Genomic DNA, 19853 nt, shown 5'->3' with positions numbered 1-19853 from the left:
TGCAGTGTTAAAAAGGAACATTTTATTGCAAGAGATTACAAACCTGGCACTACGGCCAAATGTTTCCATTACATCACAATTGCTACCCATGTATCAGGCAACAGCACCTACAAAGCATGGTGGATTGAAATATCTGAAATCATAATGCAGTCAGCTTTTTAAAGTAAGTACCACCCTGAAAAGTTTGGGTTGTTTCTTTAAACAAACTCAAAGCTATACAAATCAATTTTTTAAATATGAAATTGGTGTTTAAATATCCAGGCCACTAACTACTATTATAAAAAGTGGAAAAGTCTGTTAACCATAGTGCTGAACTAAAGAGGCTTTGTTCACAGCCCATAACCACTCAGTTAAAAGCAAGTACTTCTTATTCACTGCTAATGTTTCCACATTTGTTCAGCCCAATTTATCTTCTATAGGTTTTCAGAATCAGGTAGATTTAATGCATAACCCCTCTAAAGCACTGCAGGAAATCTAGAACCGTAACTGGCCCAGGAAAAGCATCACAGTCAGAACAGCACTGCATCTCCCCATCTCAGTCCTGTGACACTGACCTGTAGAAACTTTGGCTGCTCTTCTCTGAACCCCAATTCAGAACTCGTGTTTCTCCTGTGATCCACTTACCTCAAAGAGCTTGGCGATTTCCCTGAACATGGCTGAAACAGCAGGAATTAGCGCAGGCACACAGCTCAAACCCAACCCCGCCTGGCCCAGGGCTCGCACCCGCCTGCTACAGTGCCCACCTTCGGCATGGCCGCGCTCGCTCTCGCTCCCCAACAGCTACCGACACCTACGCTCAGGTCCTTCCTCTCCCACCGGGAGGAGCCAGCAGCTCATTTCCTGACGCTGCTGCCTGGGGAAGGCGAGCCCCGAGGAGAAGCTGGATCTGCGGGCAGAGCTGGGCTCCCTCAGCCCGTGGGAGCAATCCACCTCATACAGTTCCCCCAGTCCACATGAGGCAGCACAGGGCAAACCGCAGTAAATGCCCAGGGATCTCTGTGCGACAACGCGTGTTGTCTGCTCACCTCCATTTCCCACGCACCCAGCCTGAACACACTACCACTTGGCAGCAGCTACCACGGGCACTTTAAATTAATCACCTGTCCAAGGTTCTGCAGAAACATCTTCTCAAGGAATGCAAGCAGTTTTAATTTTTGAAGAGAATTTGGAAATATCACTGGGACTAGGGAATATAGGCCATCACCTTATGAAAAGTGTATGGGGGTGGTCTTCTACAGTCTTCCCGAGGCTACTGCTTAAGAGACCTTTACCAGAAACTAGGATAACTTCAAAAACAAGACTGTGATAAAGAACCAAAATCAACCAAACAAAAATCACTGTGCCACTGCAGTCTTTACCCCAAAGCAATCTAAGCCAACCTGAACAGACTAACACTCGTGTTTAGATGTGCAACTCTGGAAGTCCAGCTCTTCAGCACAGACTGCCACAGAGCCGCTCAAGCAACGTAACATTGAATTGGCATCACAAAGTGACTGATTTAATTTCCCCTCTTCTATCATATTATTTAGAATTTTGCTAACTCCAGAGAGGAAGATTTATATTTCCTTGTAGCTAGTGACAAAAAATACCTGTACTTCCAAACAACAGAAACCAAGAAAATAAATAGCCCCACTTGAGGACTAGAGGCTAAAGACAGCTAATTGTACTCTATTTTTTTTTAAGATTATTCAGCCTGTATCAACCACATATGCAATTAATTTAATAATCAGAAGAGTTCTAGAACTCCTACATATTTTTTGAACTATATGATCACAACGATCTGATGCCAGCAGGGCACACAGCCTGTCACTGAAAATTGCTCCTCATCAATAGAATCTCATTTTGGAAACTGATCAGCCCTAGAGCTCACTGCTCTTCAGACACAACATTACATCTTAGTATTACATAAAGTAGCTCGCAATTGGGGTTTAATGAATTAAACAGAATTAACCAGGGTTTTAAAAATTATTATTATGAATCTAGTAAGAGTTTTTTGCTAATGCAAAATTCTGCACAGTATGGCTTCACCTTACAAGCATTCTTAACAACATTAGATAAATATCATTTGCACTTAATTGATTTTTTCTTTTGCTAAACAGCCACAAAATACGGTGCTCTCACAAGCACCTTTTTTGGTGAGAAGGGTAAACAAGCACTCTATTAAAGCATTATAAACATTCAAGGTGATGGATCACTTCCCTCTATTCTGCTTCAACACATTGCTTTAAATCTTCCATTTTCACATCGTATAAAAAAGTCCCACAAGTATCCACAAATTCAGAAATTTGTTAGTCTGCATACACATAATTTGTCTGCAATACACTTCAGTATCCCAGTTATCTTTTCTAAAATCTCTGAAGTATTTATTCCTCCAGCCTTTAAATGTAACCATGTAGATTTTCCACTTACAAGAGAATAAATTTCAACAAGAAAGCTAAACATAACTGTAGCAATTTGTACAGTTAAACACCTGACAGCACTAATTTAATGATAGCCTTGACAGAGCTAGGATGGCCTTGTCTGAGGCCTCTGTCTTGCACAACTGTGCATTTTTAGCCCATCTATTCTATCAGAACATTAACAAGCCTCATGTGTTAACTCTGAACTCTGTGCATCCAGGAAGACAGACATTTATTCATACTTTCCACCAATCAAATGTAATGCGTCTGTGAACAATTCAGTTTATTGCAAGTAAATGTACTTTTACTTAAGATCATGAGAAGATTCTAATCTCAAGCAAGACAAATCAATTCCACAAACTTAATTCACACAATGCAAATAAATGCTTCACATTATAGACATTTAGATTTTCTTTAAACCTTTTTATTTAGAGATTTTTCTGGTAAGGAGATATACCATAGGAAAGCAATTTCACTGGCAGTGAGGTATGTATATACTCTACCAAAATACTCCTCTTGCTTTAACTGCTTTTAACTTTATTTACATATAAAGAAAATATCAATGCATATCCTTGGCTTAACTACAGTATCTGTTACCCTATATGAGTAAAATGAAATGTTACTTGCATACAAAATTGATTTGTAGAGGAATCTAATTTGATTTAAACAAAAATCATGTTCTGAAGACAGTTTAAATGAACAAACACGATTCATCATGACCAAGACACCTGCACCATATTTCCATCCTCACAGCACATTTATTTCAATAAATCTGTAAGTAGGTCCTTAGCATGAGCATAGTGTTACAGTTTTCATACATATAATCACATCCAAAACAAGCTCTAAAATTTAAGTTGTAAACATTCTCTTCATATGTAGAAACATTTCAATCTGTGTTTGAATTTTCTAAAATGATCAATCTTTTAAACAGAATTATAAATGAAAAGCCTACTCTAACCGTGTAGTGAGCAATGCTTATTAGTATATTTCTACTGTGTTAAATAAAATAGTAGAGGCAAACTTCTGGAAGCAAGTCAGACTTTAAGTAAATTGTCATAAAAGTAACAAACTTGTTAACAAAAAGATGCTTTGTAATAAAGAAAGTTGGACTGAATCTACTATGATACAAAAACATAAGGGTAAATACCATCTTTGTTGACAAGTAGGAGGTAGCATGGATGCACCACTTTATTGTCAGTGAGAAATGCAACTGAAGTAAAGAATATTTCCTTACCACAAATTTCCAGTATTATGTACATATTTCTCTTAGAAATTTGTTTAAACAAGTTTCCCTCCACTTTTTAGTACAAAAAGCCTCATGTGATTTAAAAAAAAACACTTACACACCTAGATAGAATAGTACTAATTGCCCTATTTGAACAAAACAGTCTCTTGAACTATGAAGTACATGGTATTTAATGCCCTAAGTTGAGTAAATTGTATTAGCAGTTCTTGGTATTATACAAAACACTACATACATACAAACAAAATATAATAGTATCTTATTTTACTATGTAATTCTTTTTGGAATAAACAGAGCCTTGATTTGGGTAACACTGAAGAGAATGTGGTTTCTTTGTTTTATTAAAATCTGTCTTTTAAGTACCCATGTGCAACAATTTAAAAATGGCTGCCATACATATAATGGTCTTGTATTGATAGTGAACACAGTAACTGACAAAAACATAATAAACCTTAAAAACACATCTTCCACCCTATATAAAATATAAAGACTACTTACTGTAACTGTTAGGTATTCAATTTATTTTGATGTTACTGTAATCCACTTCCTCTGTTTTCTGTCTTTAGCATTTATAAACATAATTTAGTGTAGCAATTTATTTTAAAAAATGATTAACTATTTCAAATTTACATCCAATTAAAATTTAAAATGTTTCTGTGTTCTATGATGCTGCTTCTGCCATCAGTAAAGAAAATGAAGTTTCAGTAATTGAAGCAGGCTTTTTAAGTAGTGATGTGACTTCAACCATGCCAGCTCCAGTCCGTGGAAGATTTGCGTTGACAATGTGTCGCTGCAAGTGCTTTATCCAGTCTTCTTGAACAGACAAAGGTCCTCGAAAGACCAGACCACAAAACCTATGCAAATATTACAATTAATCCATCAAGATATATTTATCTCTACTGAAAAATTATAAAACAGAGATAGTAAGACGAAAGTCTCAATTTTTTTGAAATTTGTTTCTAAATGTTTTAGCTGAAAAGCTTAGTAATTGAGTTCATTAGTAGTGAGCACAAAACCCTGTAGCTTATACAACTCACACTCTCACACTTTCAACACCAGTAATAACAATCTGTTGTTCTTATATAAGGTTTCTTTTGAAGGACAAAGTATTACTCAGACAAGACCAATAGGATTTTAGCTAGAGAAACAATTGGCAAACTAACAACCAAGTATGACTGAATCAAATCCTCTTGTTCAAATTAATGAAAACAGGCAATTGCTTTCCCCCCTTATCATTCAATTTAATCACAAACATTTATGGATCCAATCATGAATCTTTTAATGACTAACATTAGCAAGCTCTTAAGAATGTATTCTTCCAATTAAAGTAACACTATGTACCTGCATCTGAGTATGTAAACTTCATCAGCACTATGAGGTAACGGCAGCATTTTCTTCTTGCTTCCAGATCTTGACCTTGACTTCTTTTGCTTACAGTCTAAAGCTAAGAAGAGAAATTTCCATATGTGAAAGTAATACTTCAATGAGTGTTAGTAAATAAGAAATATTCAGTAAGTATTCCCTATGGCAGTAGTGAAAAGACATCTAACTCTTTGTTATTCTATATTTAATTATAATGTAAATCCACAACAATTACCGAGTAGTCTAAGAAATATACTGGCAAAACACATGAAGCTGGTTTTTTTTTAGCTTAGCATAGTGCTTGCTCTTTGAAAGACTAGATAATTGACACAGCATTAAACTGTTGTTTTAGTATCAGCAAGCACCTACAAACCTATTGCAGAATTACACAGAAGCAAAGCACCATTGGAAATTCCCTTCATGCATAAAACACTGTCAAAATCTCAGAACTTGTTTTGTAGTTGAAGTACCATCGTAAAACCACTCATGTTCAACCAAGTTACAACTTTATGAAGTTGTAGCTTTCAGCTAGTACAATAAAAAATTTCTAGTTTGAATAAAACACCTGCCATTTGTTTTCAACACAAAGCAAAAATTTGTCCTTTTGTTCTAAGAATTTCAAATGAAGCTTCCCCTTCACTGCTGTCTGAATTCGAATGAAGCTTACAAGAAGTACGTATTAGTCCTTGGCAGTGGGAGCTGGTATTAGGACAATCAACAGGGATGGCAAGGCCACTTTTTAAATTCAGTCTAAGCATTTGAAACTATGTATGAAAGTAATGTGTGTGAACAGGAAACACATAGCAAATGAGTTCAGATAGCTTTGAGGTTTGTACCTCCCATAAACACGTGTAATGGGAATCTGAAACAAAACCTGGAGATTCTAAGAAGCAGCCGAAGTGGATGAGTAGATTAAACTGAATTAATATTGTTATAATGCAAACAGCTGATAAAGCTCAAGAAGTTTGTGACTGCTTGAACTGAGAAGTGTATCTAGCTATGCTCTATTCCGAAACACAAGACACCAACAATAGAACTCCAACACAGAAACTTTTTGCAAACAACCAGTTACATCACTTCAACAAAAACTCCACAGAAACCAGAAAGACAGTACCAGGTGGTATTCTTGATACCAAGAAGGCATAATGCTATGCTACTGAAGCATCTTAACAGTAAAATGGAAAAAAAAATTGTTACACTTGGCTAAAGTTTTGAATCCTAGAATATAAAACAGAAGAATTAACCTCTGAGCATTCTGAAGCATAAGACATCGTCTGGTAAGGTAAAACATGTTGATTTAAAGAACACACAGTCTTGATTGCATCCTTAATTTTTCTCATGCCCTCCAAATGAGCACCTCTCAAGCTTTTACCTTGTGGCCCAACTTTTAACTTGGTAGATATACCAGATGTTTCCCAGTTCCATCCCCAGACTTAAAGATTCCTACCAATCTAATTTAAAATTTAGAATGAATTTCTGAGGCTTGAAGGTATGAGAGAACCAATAAAATAAGTAGAAAGCAGATACCAACCTAGAGAGACTTCTTCAGATCAACATTAGGAAAATGAGGCTTAACAGCATTTTTTTCTGACAGCAACAACAAAACCAGTCTGGATATAAAGGCAGTAACCCAAAGTGGCAGGGGGGGGGAGAGAGAGAGAGAGGGAGAGAGAGAGAGAGAGAGAGAGAGAGAGAGAGAGAAATGGCCAAGATAACTTCTGGAAAAGCATTAAGGGGTTCTTAATACTTTATTCTCTCACCAAAAGCATATTCTTCATTTAATTAGGAAGAGAAAAGCGAACTATCATATCAGGTAGGAACTACCACATGCATAAATATTTACACACCGCCACTTCAGTAACATCATCAGCAATGTAAGCAGATAAAATACTGGAACCCAGACACCCATGATTTGAAGAGAACTGTTGGTATGAGGGGCAACTTATCTGCAGCAGTTACTACAGCAAAAGCTTTGCCTTTGCCAATTTTGTGGAACATCATGGGAAGAAGGGAAACAGAAGTTGGTACTACCCAAATGCAAACATGCCCATGAGTTCCATCTGATGACAGTTAGTTGATGTCAGTCGATATGAGTGGAAAAAAACAAAGCAGTAGACAACAGACTCCTCCTAGAGAGACCAACCTGCATTTGAAACAAGGGCTTGCTGATTTCCTTGATGTTGGCGAAGACATTCATTCCCATCAAGAAATTTGATTCTACTCACACACATCTGGAGCATTTCAGAGAGCCTTCCCTTTCTTATTAGACCTGGACTGGTCTTCTGCAACAGATTCCTGACACCTAATTGGTTTGTGCGTGTGCATGTATAATTTTCTTTTTATAAGAAAAAACCCCTCTGAACTACTGTGCAACCAAACAACAGCACCACTGACAGAAACTGCCATAATGAACCAGGAGAGGTAGCTTCTACTTCCTTGAAAGGTACCTTTTCCAAGAACAATGAGAAAACAAGGAAAACAAATGAAAGGGCATGTTCTCTGTGCTGTTTATGATGGAGACTCTGGATAGGGAAATTACAAAAGAAAGAACAGAAAGTATCACAGCAAAAGACCAAGAAAAAGACTCCAATTACGCAATGAATTCTCAGAGCAACTTAGCTAAATTTGAAAGTAGATTTGCCCAAGCAAGAAGCTGTTACAAAAGATAGAAAATACTAAGAACACTAAACCTGTGTTCTGCAAGGGTCATTTTTTGTTCCCCTTGTCTTTTGAGCTAGTGAACATACTCTTTCATATTTTAGGGAGCTCAAAGCAGCACCAGTACATTTTGAGGTTACTCCAGTGAAGCTGAAAAGTGAAAGAAGGAGTATCTGAGTAAAGCTGATTGAAAACCACAATTCAAACAGTAGTTATCAGGCATGTGTACCAGTAACTGTCACAATAATTTCATTTTGTCTATCCAGGGAGCAACAAGTTTAAATAAAGCCACAGACTTGAGTACTCTGTTGATATGATGCTTACAAGTGGTTGTAAACATCAAGTAAGTCACACAATTGCCTCCCCATAAAGTAGCCATGTTCTGACCAAAACTCAGTTACTGCTTTTTCTATGCCTTTACTGTAACAAAACATGACCTCCTCAGAAAGTATATTTTTATCACATCTGGGAAGAGACCAAGGATAATTTAGCTCTAGTAAACTGCATGGAAACTGCCACAATTGCTAGAGAGAGGCAGGAACTACCTATCATTAGCACCTACTTAATAGTTACAAAAGCTTCCAAACTATCATCCTTCATTCTCCATAAAGGCCTACTTCTTTTTGGAAGAAATCTCTTTCAACTTCGGCCACCTGGTGTTTCCCAGTTAATAACTGAAAAACTTCTTGTAAACAACCAGTCACATCACTTCCTCAAGCTGCTGATAAGACATGATGGAGAAACAACCCATCTAAAACAAAAGACAAACTCCGGAGGAATCTCCTTGAGGTACTTAGGTACAATTTCAGAGCGCACTACTTCGAAAAATATATGCTAGGTAAAAACACTGCATATAAAAACCTCTGTGACCACTTATCAAGAAAGACTACAAGCAGATGGAGATAGGAGGTTTCAATGAGCATGCCTAAGACAACATGAATTATACAGGTCACAATTAGAGGCCCTTTCACGCCGTGACATTTGGTCTGCGGTTCCAAATTAAACGGCTCTTCTTCCTGATGTCCCCCAACATGAAATGGTTCTTATTTCAGGAAAACTGAAGCTGGGTCTTTTACTCAGACTTCATTACTTTTGTCATAGTGTATGTAAGCTAAAACAAGTTGAATCATTGCACACAGAAGTAGAACTAATTAACCATTTGAAAACACTGTCAATTAAAAAGTAAAAAATAATGCATTATCTTTCTTATACAATTAGTCACTAATTTTTCAAATTCAATCACTTGCTACCCATCCTCATCACTACCGCACAAATAAAGTACATTAAAAAAACCCCTCCATGATTTGCTCTCTATAGGATTTTATAGGATACTGGAAATTAGATCATCATGCCAGTTGATTCATTATGAGAGACATAATGACAGAATAAAGACACACAAAGCCAGTGGATCTCAGATTTCTGCATACCTGATATGCTTCCACTGCAAACTTCCCAAAGCTACAAGTTTGACAAAATAATATTTGAAATTATTTGAACATGTAGTAGCCCTCATGAACTGCTACCTCAGTCACACTGTTGGCTTGAAGGCCAGACTCCTTGCTCTGTACTTTATTGATCCCTCTCAAACTTCTGACAAAGCAGTCTTCACCTACAGAAGCAGAGACCAAAGCAAAGTAGTGATTCCCAGAAGATGACAGCCAGTAAGAAGAGACTGAGCAGGTGAAAAGAGTCAACAAAGAGAAGATGTAAAAAGCCAGGGCACAAGAAAAGTATCAAGAGACTTGGGGAGGAGGGAGGAAGAGAAGCCCAGAGAGATAAGAAGAAAGGAAGCTGAATATACAACTATAACGAAGAAGAGCGAGATGCATTTTGAAGATTTTGTGTAGGTCTATCCAACGCTCTAAAGATACTCAGAAGAAAGAAGCAAGTTTACCACATGCTCTGAGAAACACCAATGTGTTGCTACACATCAAAACAGGTATAAAAGGAAATGAACATCTACTCAAGATGAACAGTTAGATCATTACATTATTAAAAATTGGACTGAATAACAACAACAAAAAAAGTTCCAGCCAGACATCTGAAGACACAGCTATTTGCTCTACAGTGGATCTATAATGTGTAAGTATAGGCACAAATAAGGTTTAATAAAGACTAACCTCAAACAGCCAACGGTCTAGCAACTTTCACTTCTAGGATGTTTTTCTTGAGTCCATTCTAGGATGTTTTTCTTGAGTCCATTCTCCAAAGCTACCATTATGCCTAACTATGTCTACTATACTGCTGAAGCTGTAAAGTTGCATTTGAAAAGAAAAATAGGCTAAGATTTAACTAAATATGATGAAATTACTGGCTGCAGAAGCAGGGCATCGGCCAGAAGAGCAATATGGTAACAGTCAGTATCAAAAACATGTGCACACAAATGGAAAATCTGAGACTAGTACATAAGCTGATGTAGTGCTTGGAAAGGTCTCACTTCGGTGGCATCCAGAGATCACATATTTCTCATCTATTTCTCCTAGTAAACCGTAGTGCCTAGATAGGTCCCATAACAACTGCCAAATAAAAGAATTAGTGTTCATGTTTAGTGAACAATTATTTTATTACAGCAAGAAAATGAGAATTATTCAACTGATGTGATTTATTTTTGGTAGTTATATTTATTTCAGAAGATATAAGAAAGGCTTAATGGGAAGAAGGAACCTGTATAAACGTGTCCTCATTGTCTCCATAGAATGGCTGAAGACCATTGAAGGGTCAGCTGTGGCTGAGGCCAAACAAAAGACATCTCAAAACTGCTCTCAACCACAACCATCTTTTAATAAGAAAACCCAAGATCTACCTAAGAGCAACACTCATAAGAAGTGTGTACTTTAAAACTAGTGTGTACTAGTTAAATCTTGTATTAAAATAATTCTCACAAAACTTACATTATAAAGTGGAATATCAAATCAAACAGCTGTTTAAAAGCGTATTTTTTGGTCTACAAGCCTTGCATAAGCTTGCTTGAATGAGAAGTCAATGAGCAAAGCTTACAACCTTCACAGAGTTGCAGCAGTGTCATGACTAAATTACTACAAATATACATTGGTTGCATGATGTTTTAACTAGAACTCAACACTGACTCCTTAAGTCAATGGTTTCAGCCACAGGCCTGTATCCATGGTATAAGTTATCTGGATTAGTTCCAGCTTCTGAGATCAAAAGATTTTTTTTTTTTTTCCAAAGTTTTGTTTCTAACCTTTTACTTAAACTTTGTTTCTAACCCCATTTTGTTTCTAGCCTGATTTTAAACCAACGTCTAGGTCCAATGACACAAGATACGTGAGTTTTCTTTCCATTCTTTTAAGAAAAGCGGCAACTGTTCTGATGACTATGCAACTACTTCACTAGCAAAATACATTTCTTAGAGGAAACAAACAAAAATCCCTGAAAGCACCTTAACAAGCTTCCTTCACTTTTTTCACTTAGCAAAAGGGAAGCTAGGTACAAAGTGCTTGTCCAGGATTCAATCTTTGTGTACTATTCTGTTTGCCAGTGTCTCCCTCACTGAATTACTGTCAAGTTATTAATGTGCAATTTAAATATACAGCTATTGAAAAATACCTCCTCGGTAGGTATATAAGAAAGGAACCATACCACAGGGCTAATATCAAATCACAGCAGTGATAAATGAAGTCCACTACCATCACCTTTTTACTGAATAAATATGAAAAATTTCAGAATCCCTGACTAAAGGCATATTCTTTTACATGTTAGATATTACTGCATCTGCTTACTTCCTTCCAAATCTCCTTTGTTATAGTATTAATGTAGTGTAACATAAGACCTGGCAGCCACAGGCCCATATTGTAAAAATATTTCTTTTAACCTTCTACAGAGAAAGCCTGCAACTCAGTTTGTCATTTTTAGCATAATGAATTACATCTGCAGATAAAAAAAGGATTATGCATTTTCCAAGACCATTATGTAAAAGTCTGTGTTTGTTGACACAGAAAACTGATGGCTGCCCTTCTTAATTATAGAATATTTCAGGCTTCATATCTCCAAATTTTCCTCATTATATTGCATCTCTGCTCCTCAATTTGCTGTTGATCATGTGAAGTCCCACTAATCTCAGCAATAATCCAAGTAAACTCAGAAACTGCCTACAGCCAAGCAAGCTGCAGGTCTCTGGAAACAAGCCAAAATACAGCATATTAGAAGAATTTCAAAATGAAGTTTGTTTTAATAAAAAGACATTAATAGCAGTGCTAAATGCTGTACGACCCTCACTCAATGTCAGAGCAGGTAGTTTTTGAGTTGTGAGTCGAACAAGATATGAAACCAACTACACACAATATGCTGTTAGAAATATACAAGGTGTAAAATTACTTGCTTTTCCTATTTTACTGGACTATTCTTTGTAATTATATGTACTAGACAGTAAAAACTACTTGTTGTTTTGTGGCCTTTTTTTTTCTCCCCACCGCTCTCATTTCTGAGATACTTTTAAGCATGTCATTAGAAGGCCAACTATCTGGTTTGGAAGTTGTGATATCACAGGAGAATGAATTTAAGCAACCATCTCTTACTTTTGCTTACATACCTTAAGTGTTGGATCCAATATCAAAGAGTAAGAATGAAAATCAGACATGAGAGTGGACAACAGCAACATACGTTTTCTTACAAGTTGCTGAAGTTTTATGGCAAATAAATTGTTTACCAGCAGAAGCTTCAAAATTATTTTGAATTAACATATGCTTTTGTCCAGTCTGATGAAGAAAATGTATCATAGACAGACTTGCTTTTACATCTGTAACAAAACATACCTGTCCCAGTCAAAAGTCCAGCACTCTTCTTTCGTGCATAAGCGCGTAAGTGGTTGGACAGGCTAACAGCACTTGTAAACGTCGTATTGCAATGCACACACGTTCTAAGCTTCACAGGCATACCTATCATTCAAAAGAAAACTATAATCCAGTTCTCTCTTCAAAAAATGAAATTCTCAAAGCGTTGTAAAAAGTTTTCTGCAATAAAGATGGTTTAAAATATATTCACTGCATTGATGCGATTGTTTAGTATATTAGAAGGATCCAAGTTAACCGTTATTAGTTTTCCACCTAGTGCTTTAAGCCAAACCATGTTATTTGAAAAAGAACAGAAAGGAGGCAACTTGAGCCCAGTAGGCTACTCTGCATTTAGTACTTACTATCAAGTTCCTACAGATCTCCACATTATGAAGCTCTAATTCCAAAATACAATCCTGCAATTTGTACAGCACAATTCTGTTGAGAAATTTCAGAGCTTTCAACATTTCCAATAAAAAGAATTTGAAAAGCCAAGTTGACAAAGTGGTAATTAGAAGTGTTTTACCCGTAAGACTGAAGAGCTCAATACTAAAATTAGGCGGCTGTTGAAGGCTCAGAGAAAAAGGTGGTAAAACACACCACTGAACAGTTGTTAGACCAAACATTTTGTTCAGTGCGTTTTCTATTCATTACTTTAGGTGCACAATTGATAATGAAAGTAAATGATTTGAAGTTTTTTGCTAAAATCTTTGTGCTAAATAAATATCAACAAAGCAATATGCTATTTATCACAGGAAAACAATGAAACAATACTGAATTCCTCACTTACAGACAAAGAAACCATCGTAACTTCTCCCCTGCTCAACTTCACCATAATGTTTCTCCCTGCATTTTACCGAAGATATATTGTTTTGGTCAACTAATATTTCAGGCTCTCTACTAATAAATTATTAGAAGAATAAATGAAAAAGCTAAAACTACTCAGCTGGAAAGTCTCTGTTTGCAGGAAAGAAAGAATGCTATTCTCCAGCAGCCCACAGAAGACATGCTGTTTTTTCAGGCAAGTTACAGAAGAAGAATACCTGGTTGGTTAAAGCCTTTTTAAAACTAAAACCAGAATTAGGAATATTTGCCCTTTTTTAGGAAAAACAGAAGATGTTCAACTCGATGTTAAATATTTTCTCATTAACTCAACTGGCACAGTGCGTTAGTTATCAAATTCTGTTACCTCAGCCACAGAAAACTATCGGGCCCCATTCATAACCGTTAGTACTATGCGAGCGTATGTTTATTTTTACTTGGTTGTTCACCACAACCAAACAGGTTCTACCTAGCATTGAGCAGTAAATATTATACAGAAAGCAAAACACAGTGTCAGGTTTGGCAAGCTATTCCTTGAGCATTGTTTTTCAAATCATTAAACCTGTCAAAGATACACTTCTTTATTAAGCAATCTCCTGTCTTAAGGGACAACCACAGACGTACAGAAGACATAAAATACAATTCTTTTCCACTTCTACTATGTCATTTTAGAAAGCTGCCTTTGTTAAGAGATTGATTGCCACACTTTTGTAGTCCCTTAAAAGAACTTCTGAGCACATCAGATTGTTGGGGTTTTTGTTTAAAGGAAGAAAAGAATATAGGTGAAAAAGTACTAGGCACTGCCAGTTTTACTAACCTGGTTAATAACAAGAAAAGAAACAGAACCAAAAAAAGTCAGGGGTATAAAAATAAGATCCTGCTCCTCATCTAAAGAATTCTGCAGCATTGGTGGTGTCCAACCAAGAAACCGGTAAATGCAAGCTCTACATACACATTAAAAAGGATGTTGGAAGAGTTCCCCAAGACTAGAAATAATTCTCATGTGACAAGTAAGTTAAAAACATCACTCTAAGAGCCTGCTCTATTAGTATACAGAGTAGCTAGGAAGCTGATTGTAGAATTGTTTCATTAGCACAATTCTCAGTGGAGGGACAATCTAGGTCCTTACTGGTCAGAGGCCGTGCATTGGAAACCTGCTGGCTACAACTGTATGCCAACAAAGCTTGAACCAGCACAGGTTGTCACTCAGAATAGACAGGCCCTAAGCAAGCATGAGCTTCTCACAGCAGCCACAATTTGCAACAAACAAGAATTAATCTATGTTGTAAGAGTACGTTTGCCTAAAACCATCAGAATTAGTTGACAGTGATTCACCAATTTGCAGTATTATGCATTTATAATGGTATCAACAGTTCTGTTAGTTTGAGCAAATGCTGCCTTGCACAAACCTCAAAGATTTAAATGCAGTATTCCCAAACCAGCTGTTTTAATGCCCAAAAACAGGGTTGCAAGCCCAAACATTTCAGAACTGTTAGTCTACCAAATATGCAGGGACACTTCAACTTGTTTACTGCAGGATGTGTCTTCTTCCTTACTGAGGCTCACTTTGTGTCCGCTTTTAATTTGCATGCCCAGTCATATGCAGAACAGGAACTATGTTCCATGCAAAAACCCTTCAGTGCTGCTGAGGCGTTTTTCCACTTTAGGAAAAACATGTCAGAAAAATTTGCTGTGCTACCTCTCGCAGTCAAGTGTCCTCTGGAAATGAAACAAGAATTGAGAGAACAGAAACCCAAATAAAATACTCTGCACTTGTACATTTTCTATGAATTACACGATTCTTCGGAAATGTTGTCAAGAAACACCTTCTTACCTGACTGCATAGTCAAGTCCATTTTTTGTGGCTGATACATCAATGGACTGTCTTCATTTAATGGAAGAACACATTTCTGAACAAACCTCTTTCTTGCAGTTTGATTATGAATCTTTTGAGGGGAAATATCAGGATTCCTTTCTTCTCCTAATCTCTTGCTTTTCAGGAGTTCTATCAGTGTAAGCGACTGATTTCTTTTTTCATCATGTAGTACTGCTTTTGTTTCATCACATTCATTTAGGAAACTCAGCCCTTCTTCCTCCGATGCAGACACAGATATATCTTCAGTCTTTAGGCCATTATGGTATGCTTCAAGAGGTATAACATTCTGAGATAAAAAGTCATCATTTGATGCAAATTTCTGAGCAACAAATGGTCTGGGAATAATACGGTGACTGTTCAAAGCCTTTAGGATTTTTTCATACTTTTCTTCATTTTGCATCATCTCATTCAGAACACAGATGGGAGACTTGTGTGCATCCCACTTGGTTTTGCCAAGCCTCTTCAGGTGTCCTCGCACATGATTAGACAATCCAATTTTAGTATCGAACCAGCCACCACAGAGCTGACATGTATGCTCAGAGGAAGTTTCAGATTTCTCAATTGCTACAAAGAAAATAATTATAATGTTTTTTGACAATTATATATAGTTAAACATGACAACAGCAAATCACAAGAAGAGAGGCTTTACAACAAGATAAAGCAAGTCTTGTTTAGTGTTCAATAAATCCCTTTGTCCCCCCTTTACTTCATACCCAAATAAAAAAAACAAATCTTACCTTTTCTAACACGTTTAACAGGAGTCCCTGTTCCAGCTCTTTTAAAATGCTGCATTTTGTCACTTGTTGCTATCTGTTCTGGTGAAACAACATGGCGGGCTTCATAGCTTAGTCCAGCTCTGTGAAGATGTCCTCTGACATGATTGGACAAGCCAACACCTGTTTCAAAGGTTGCTGGACAGTACGGGCAGGACTTCTTTTCAAGCGACAAATCAGTCCAGTGGAAAACTGAATTATGCTTTGGCAATGCTGATCCTACATTTTCTAAATTCTGAGGATCATGCAAATCATGCAAGAAGTTACTACCCTCCGCATCTTCGTAATACTCAAAATAAAAGCCATCATTCTGCTCGTAACCAAGTGAAGATTTATCACCAGCTTCATTATCTTCCATTTTACCTTTGAATATGGGGAATAGGTTTACATGCTCCTGATTAATATCATTGTAAGATTCATCCTCCACAGACTGTGTAGTGTAATCACATAGTTCAACATTATCCCATGAACTTTCATCCTCCGTTTCATAGCTGTCTTTTTTTTCAGCAGAGTTTAGTTTCTGTAAAACAACAACAGTCATTTTATGCAGAAAATCTGGATAGCAATCCAAATCATCTCCTGTAACAGAGCCTTCCCTCTTGGATTCTTTAACCACTCTTTTTACAGCTACATGCCTATGATCTTTACAGCCTTCTGCCCATTTGCAATCAAGGCTATTTGAATCCATGACAAAACAATTATTACTTGATGAAGAAAATAAATGCAAAGCACTGACAGATTTGGACTCTTCCTTTTTTAAATGCAAAGGGTAAGAGTCACTAGATTTTTTAATCATCCTGTAGTTTTCATATTTGTGTCTATATAAATAATTACTTTTTTTGGCACTAGCTTTCTGCTTTGCTGCTTGATGAAAACATTTACGTTTTTGGTCAATGCTATTTCTAATAAAAAAGTTCTTGTTTGTAGAATTTAGATTGCACACACTTACAGATGACTGTGAAACGCTTTTCCGAGCCTTCTGTATCCTGTAGGGTCTCTTGTGAAGTTTTGCGAAGTTACTGGACTGTGAAGTAGAGCCAAATGATCTTTTTACATCCTGTTTTAAAGCAGAGTTCTTTGGAAAAGTAGAAGAATGTTTCATCAACTGTTTCGTCCTGCTACGAAAATCTAAAGATTCTTCTATTATGCTGCCTTTTCTTTTCTCTAGTCTAAGATGACTACCAAAGGGATCAACGCATGATGCTGAATGCAAATATGCCATGTGTTTTTTTAAAATGCTTCTAGTTGAAGTAGCAAACGGACACAACTTACACATATATGTTGATGACTTTCTTGAGGATCCTAAATAAGGATCTTTCAAGGATGCCTTTTTCTGAGTTTTTCTCTGGGACAAGTCGCTACCAATAATTGAACATTTGACTACTGCTCCATGAGCGATCCCTCGATGGCATTCCAGTTCATTTTCTGTCACGGCCATGAAATTGCATTCCTCACAACAGTAGTATCTTTTATCTTTTTCATGGGTCTTTGCATGCTGCACAAATGTTTTGGGACAATTGGTACCAAATACACACTGTGGGCATTGTAACCGTGCGCTCCTACCCTCATCCTGAAGTTCTTTCAGCTCACGGATTTCTTCCATCAGTTTCTGCCTTCTTTCCTGGTGAATTATCATATGTTTAAGAAGTGAATTACGATCCCGAAATGTCCTTCCACATTCCCTACAAGCATAGGGCCTGGGGACATTGAGATGCCGAAAATGACTGTTCCCATCTAAATGGTACATCATATGCCTATGCAGATGTTTCTTCTCTCTAAAATTCACATTGCACTTTGTACAGGGATAAAATGATGGTTCATCAGTACTGAAAGTAGATGGCGGTTCAGAATCATTCTCTTCACATTTGTTTTTCAAAGTATTGGATAGAAAAGTGCTAGTGTGAACAGGAGAAGTATCTTCTGCACAGTTACTAGTGGGACTATAAATGAGCTGCTGGATAGCATCAACCGTTTCCAGCTCTTCATCTGTGGATTCAGGCTTTACTTTACTCAACGAATATTTCTGTGGTTCTACTATTTGCAGCTCCTCATTCTGCTCTAAAAATTCAACATTTAATAGTTTTGATTTACTAGGAATACAACTGGTATCATCAAAACAGTCTTCAGTATAGCGTGTTATTTTACTAACATCCATTTTCCTTTTTCGCTTCTTTTCTAGCCCTACCTTACAGTGAATGGGAGACTTCTCTACTGTTTCTTCATTTGTCATGAGAAACTGTATAAACTCTTTTTGCGGATCCCAGCTGGGATCACATCCCGATCTGAAGCCACCTGTACCTGAGGAAATGCCTGTTAATGTATCGACACAATCATCTTTTAATAGTAAATTCTTATCATCCTCACAAACTTCTACTTGGCCTACTAAAGTGCTATCTACACTATTTCCTACTGTTTTCTGTGAATCACAACCAATTGAAGCAGAGGTAGGTAGATTTTTAATGGAATGAGTCAGGTTCTTAGCATGTGCTACATCAGGTAACAAAAATAAAACTTGGTGCTGATTTGATTTCTGTGTTGCACTCTTTGCAGGCAGCTGAAGATCATGAACCACTGTCAAAGTTGAGCAGGAATCTGCAAGATGACCTCCAGGCTGTCCAGTGGTTAACGAAACACTGCCTTTATTCATAATGGAAGTCTTTGTTGAGGTGGAGTGTGAAACTGGTCCATTAACAGCAGTTCCTCTAGACAACATGAAGTTTTCACTAGAAACAGTAGGAGCACCAGTGTGTATAAACAGAGAAGCCTGGCCTCCACTTAAGGCTTTTTCAGATCTGTCCCTTGATAGCTCCTCAGTCAGAGTCAATGTGCTGTTCTTCTGAAATGACGTGTCACTCTCTTCTGGTTTAGGAATGCCACCTTCTTCCTCAGACACAAAATTATCATCACATAGGATTTCTTCTTCTTTAGCACCAGTGACTTCAGTATTTATCTCTAAATCATCCATATTGCTGGTCTGTCCATTAAGTACATTTATACTAAAAAACAAACAAGAAAAAAATCAGGCAATTGCAGAAATAAAGAATGGCAATTTTAATTTACAGCTTTTCTTCAGGATCACTCTTCACACTGTAATCTAAAAAGATGTTTTGAACTTGTCAAAAATTTATTTTTCATTTAGGATATTCAGGACATCTATAGTGAATCAATGAAGCAACAAAAAAATACACTTTTTTTGCTATGTAATATTAATAACCATACAGCAAACTAGTCACTGCCGAGTATCCCAGTTTGAAGAAGCCTGAGACCTACACACGATGGGGAAAATCAGATTGTCAAAACAAACGCAAAAACGTTCTACATGTACATAAATACAGATTATCTTCAGTTGTTCTCTGGAAGTAAAAGTAAGGAGCAAAGGCTACCCGGACATCTACTAGCAATTCTGCTTTTTTTTTAAAACATACTTTCTTTAGGAAACTAAAACAATCTTTATGTTTCTCAAGGCAGCACTTTTTTCGAAGTACTTCCATACAATTGACCTGATGCTACACAAAAGCCTACAGAAGGAAAAAACACAATGAAGCTGACTTTGAACATCTGATTAGTGACAGAGACACAGCAAAGGATCAAACTCACTGAGGAAACCAGATGTCTTCCTATTCCCTTCTGACAAAAGGACTCTCCTTGCTTTAAAACAAATAAATCCCATTCCACTTGTAAGGCTATTTTAAATGATAAACCAATTAAACAACATCTTATCAAAGGTGGGGGAAAAAAATACTGTAAGAACGAAACATTTCATTAGGATTTACCTACCAGATGAAGTCACCGTGTTGAATCCAGAGGATGCCAACAGGATCTACTAGTACAGAGAACTACTGCATATTAATTCCCTGTGGGTGGCCTTGTCTTTCTACAAGTGACTTTTATTCGTACATCAAATCATCTACTCAATGCTTAGTGAGCACA

General features: G+C 37.0%; 1 protein-coding gene across 6 annotated transcripts in view; it reads right to left on the bottom strand.

Annotated features, from left to right (window-relative positions):
- Nucleotides 1-19853, bottom strand: part of ZNF644 (zinc finger protein 644) — a 51991-nt gene continuing 32138 nt past the window's right edge. For 5 of the 6 annotated variants that reach the window (XM_048313459.1, XM_048313460.1, XM_048313463.1 and 2 more), the window contains 4 exons: nt 15888-18919; nt 15109-15714; nt 4984-5086; nt 1-4496 (listed from right to left, as the gene is read on the bottom strand). In XM_048313459.1, the coding sequence (XP_048169416.1) occupies nt 4304-4496; nt 4984-5086; nt 15109-15714; nt 15888-18888 (3903 nt within the window). In that variant the 5' untranslated portion in view covers nt 18889-18919 and the 3' untranslated portion in view covers nt 1-4303. Of the gene's footprint in view, nt 4497-4983; nt 5087-12434; nt 12558-15108; nt 15715-15887; nt 18920-19853 lie in introns of all 6 variants that reach the window. The other variant, XM_048313464.1, reaches the window with a different exon arrangement.

The sequence above is a fragment of the Corvus hawaiiensis genome, chromosome 9 (assembly GCF_020740725.1).
Source record: "Corvus hawaiiensis isolate bCorHaw1 chromosome 9, bCorHaw1.pri.cur, whole genome shotgun sequence".
Classification (NCBI taxonomy): domain Eukaryota; kingdom Metazoa; phylum Chordata; class Aves; order Passeriformes; family Corvidae; genus Corvus; species Corvus hawaiiensis.
Note: the sequence above shows the minus strand (reverse complement) of the source record. Positions and strands in the feature narration are given on the sequence as shown.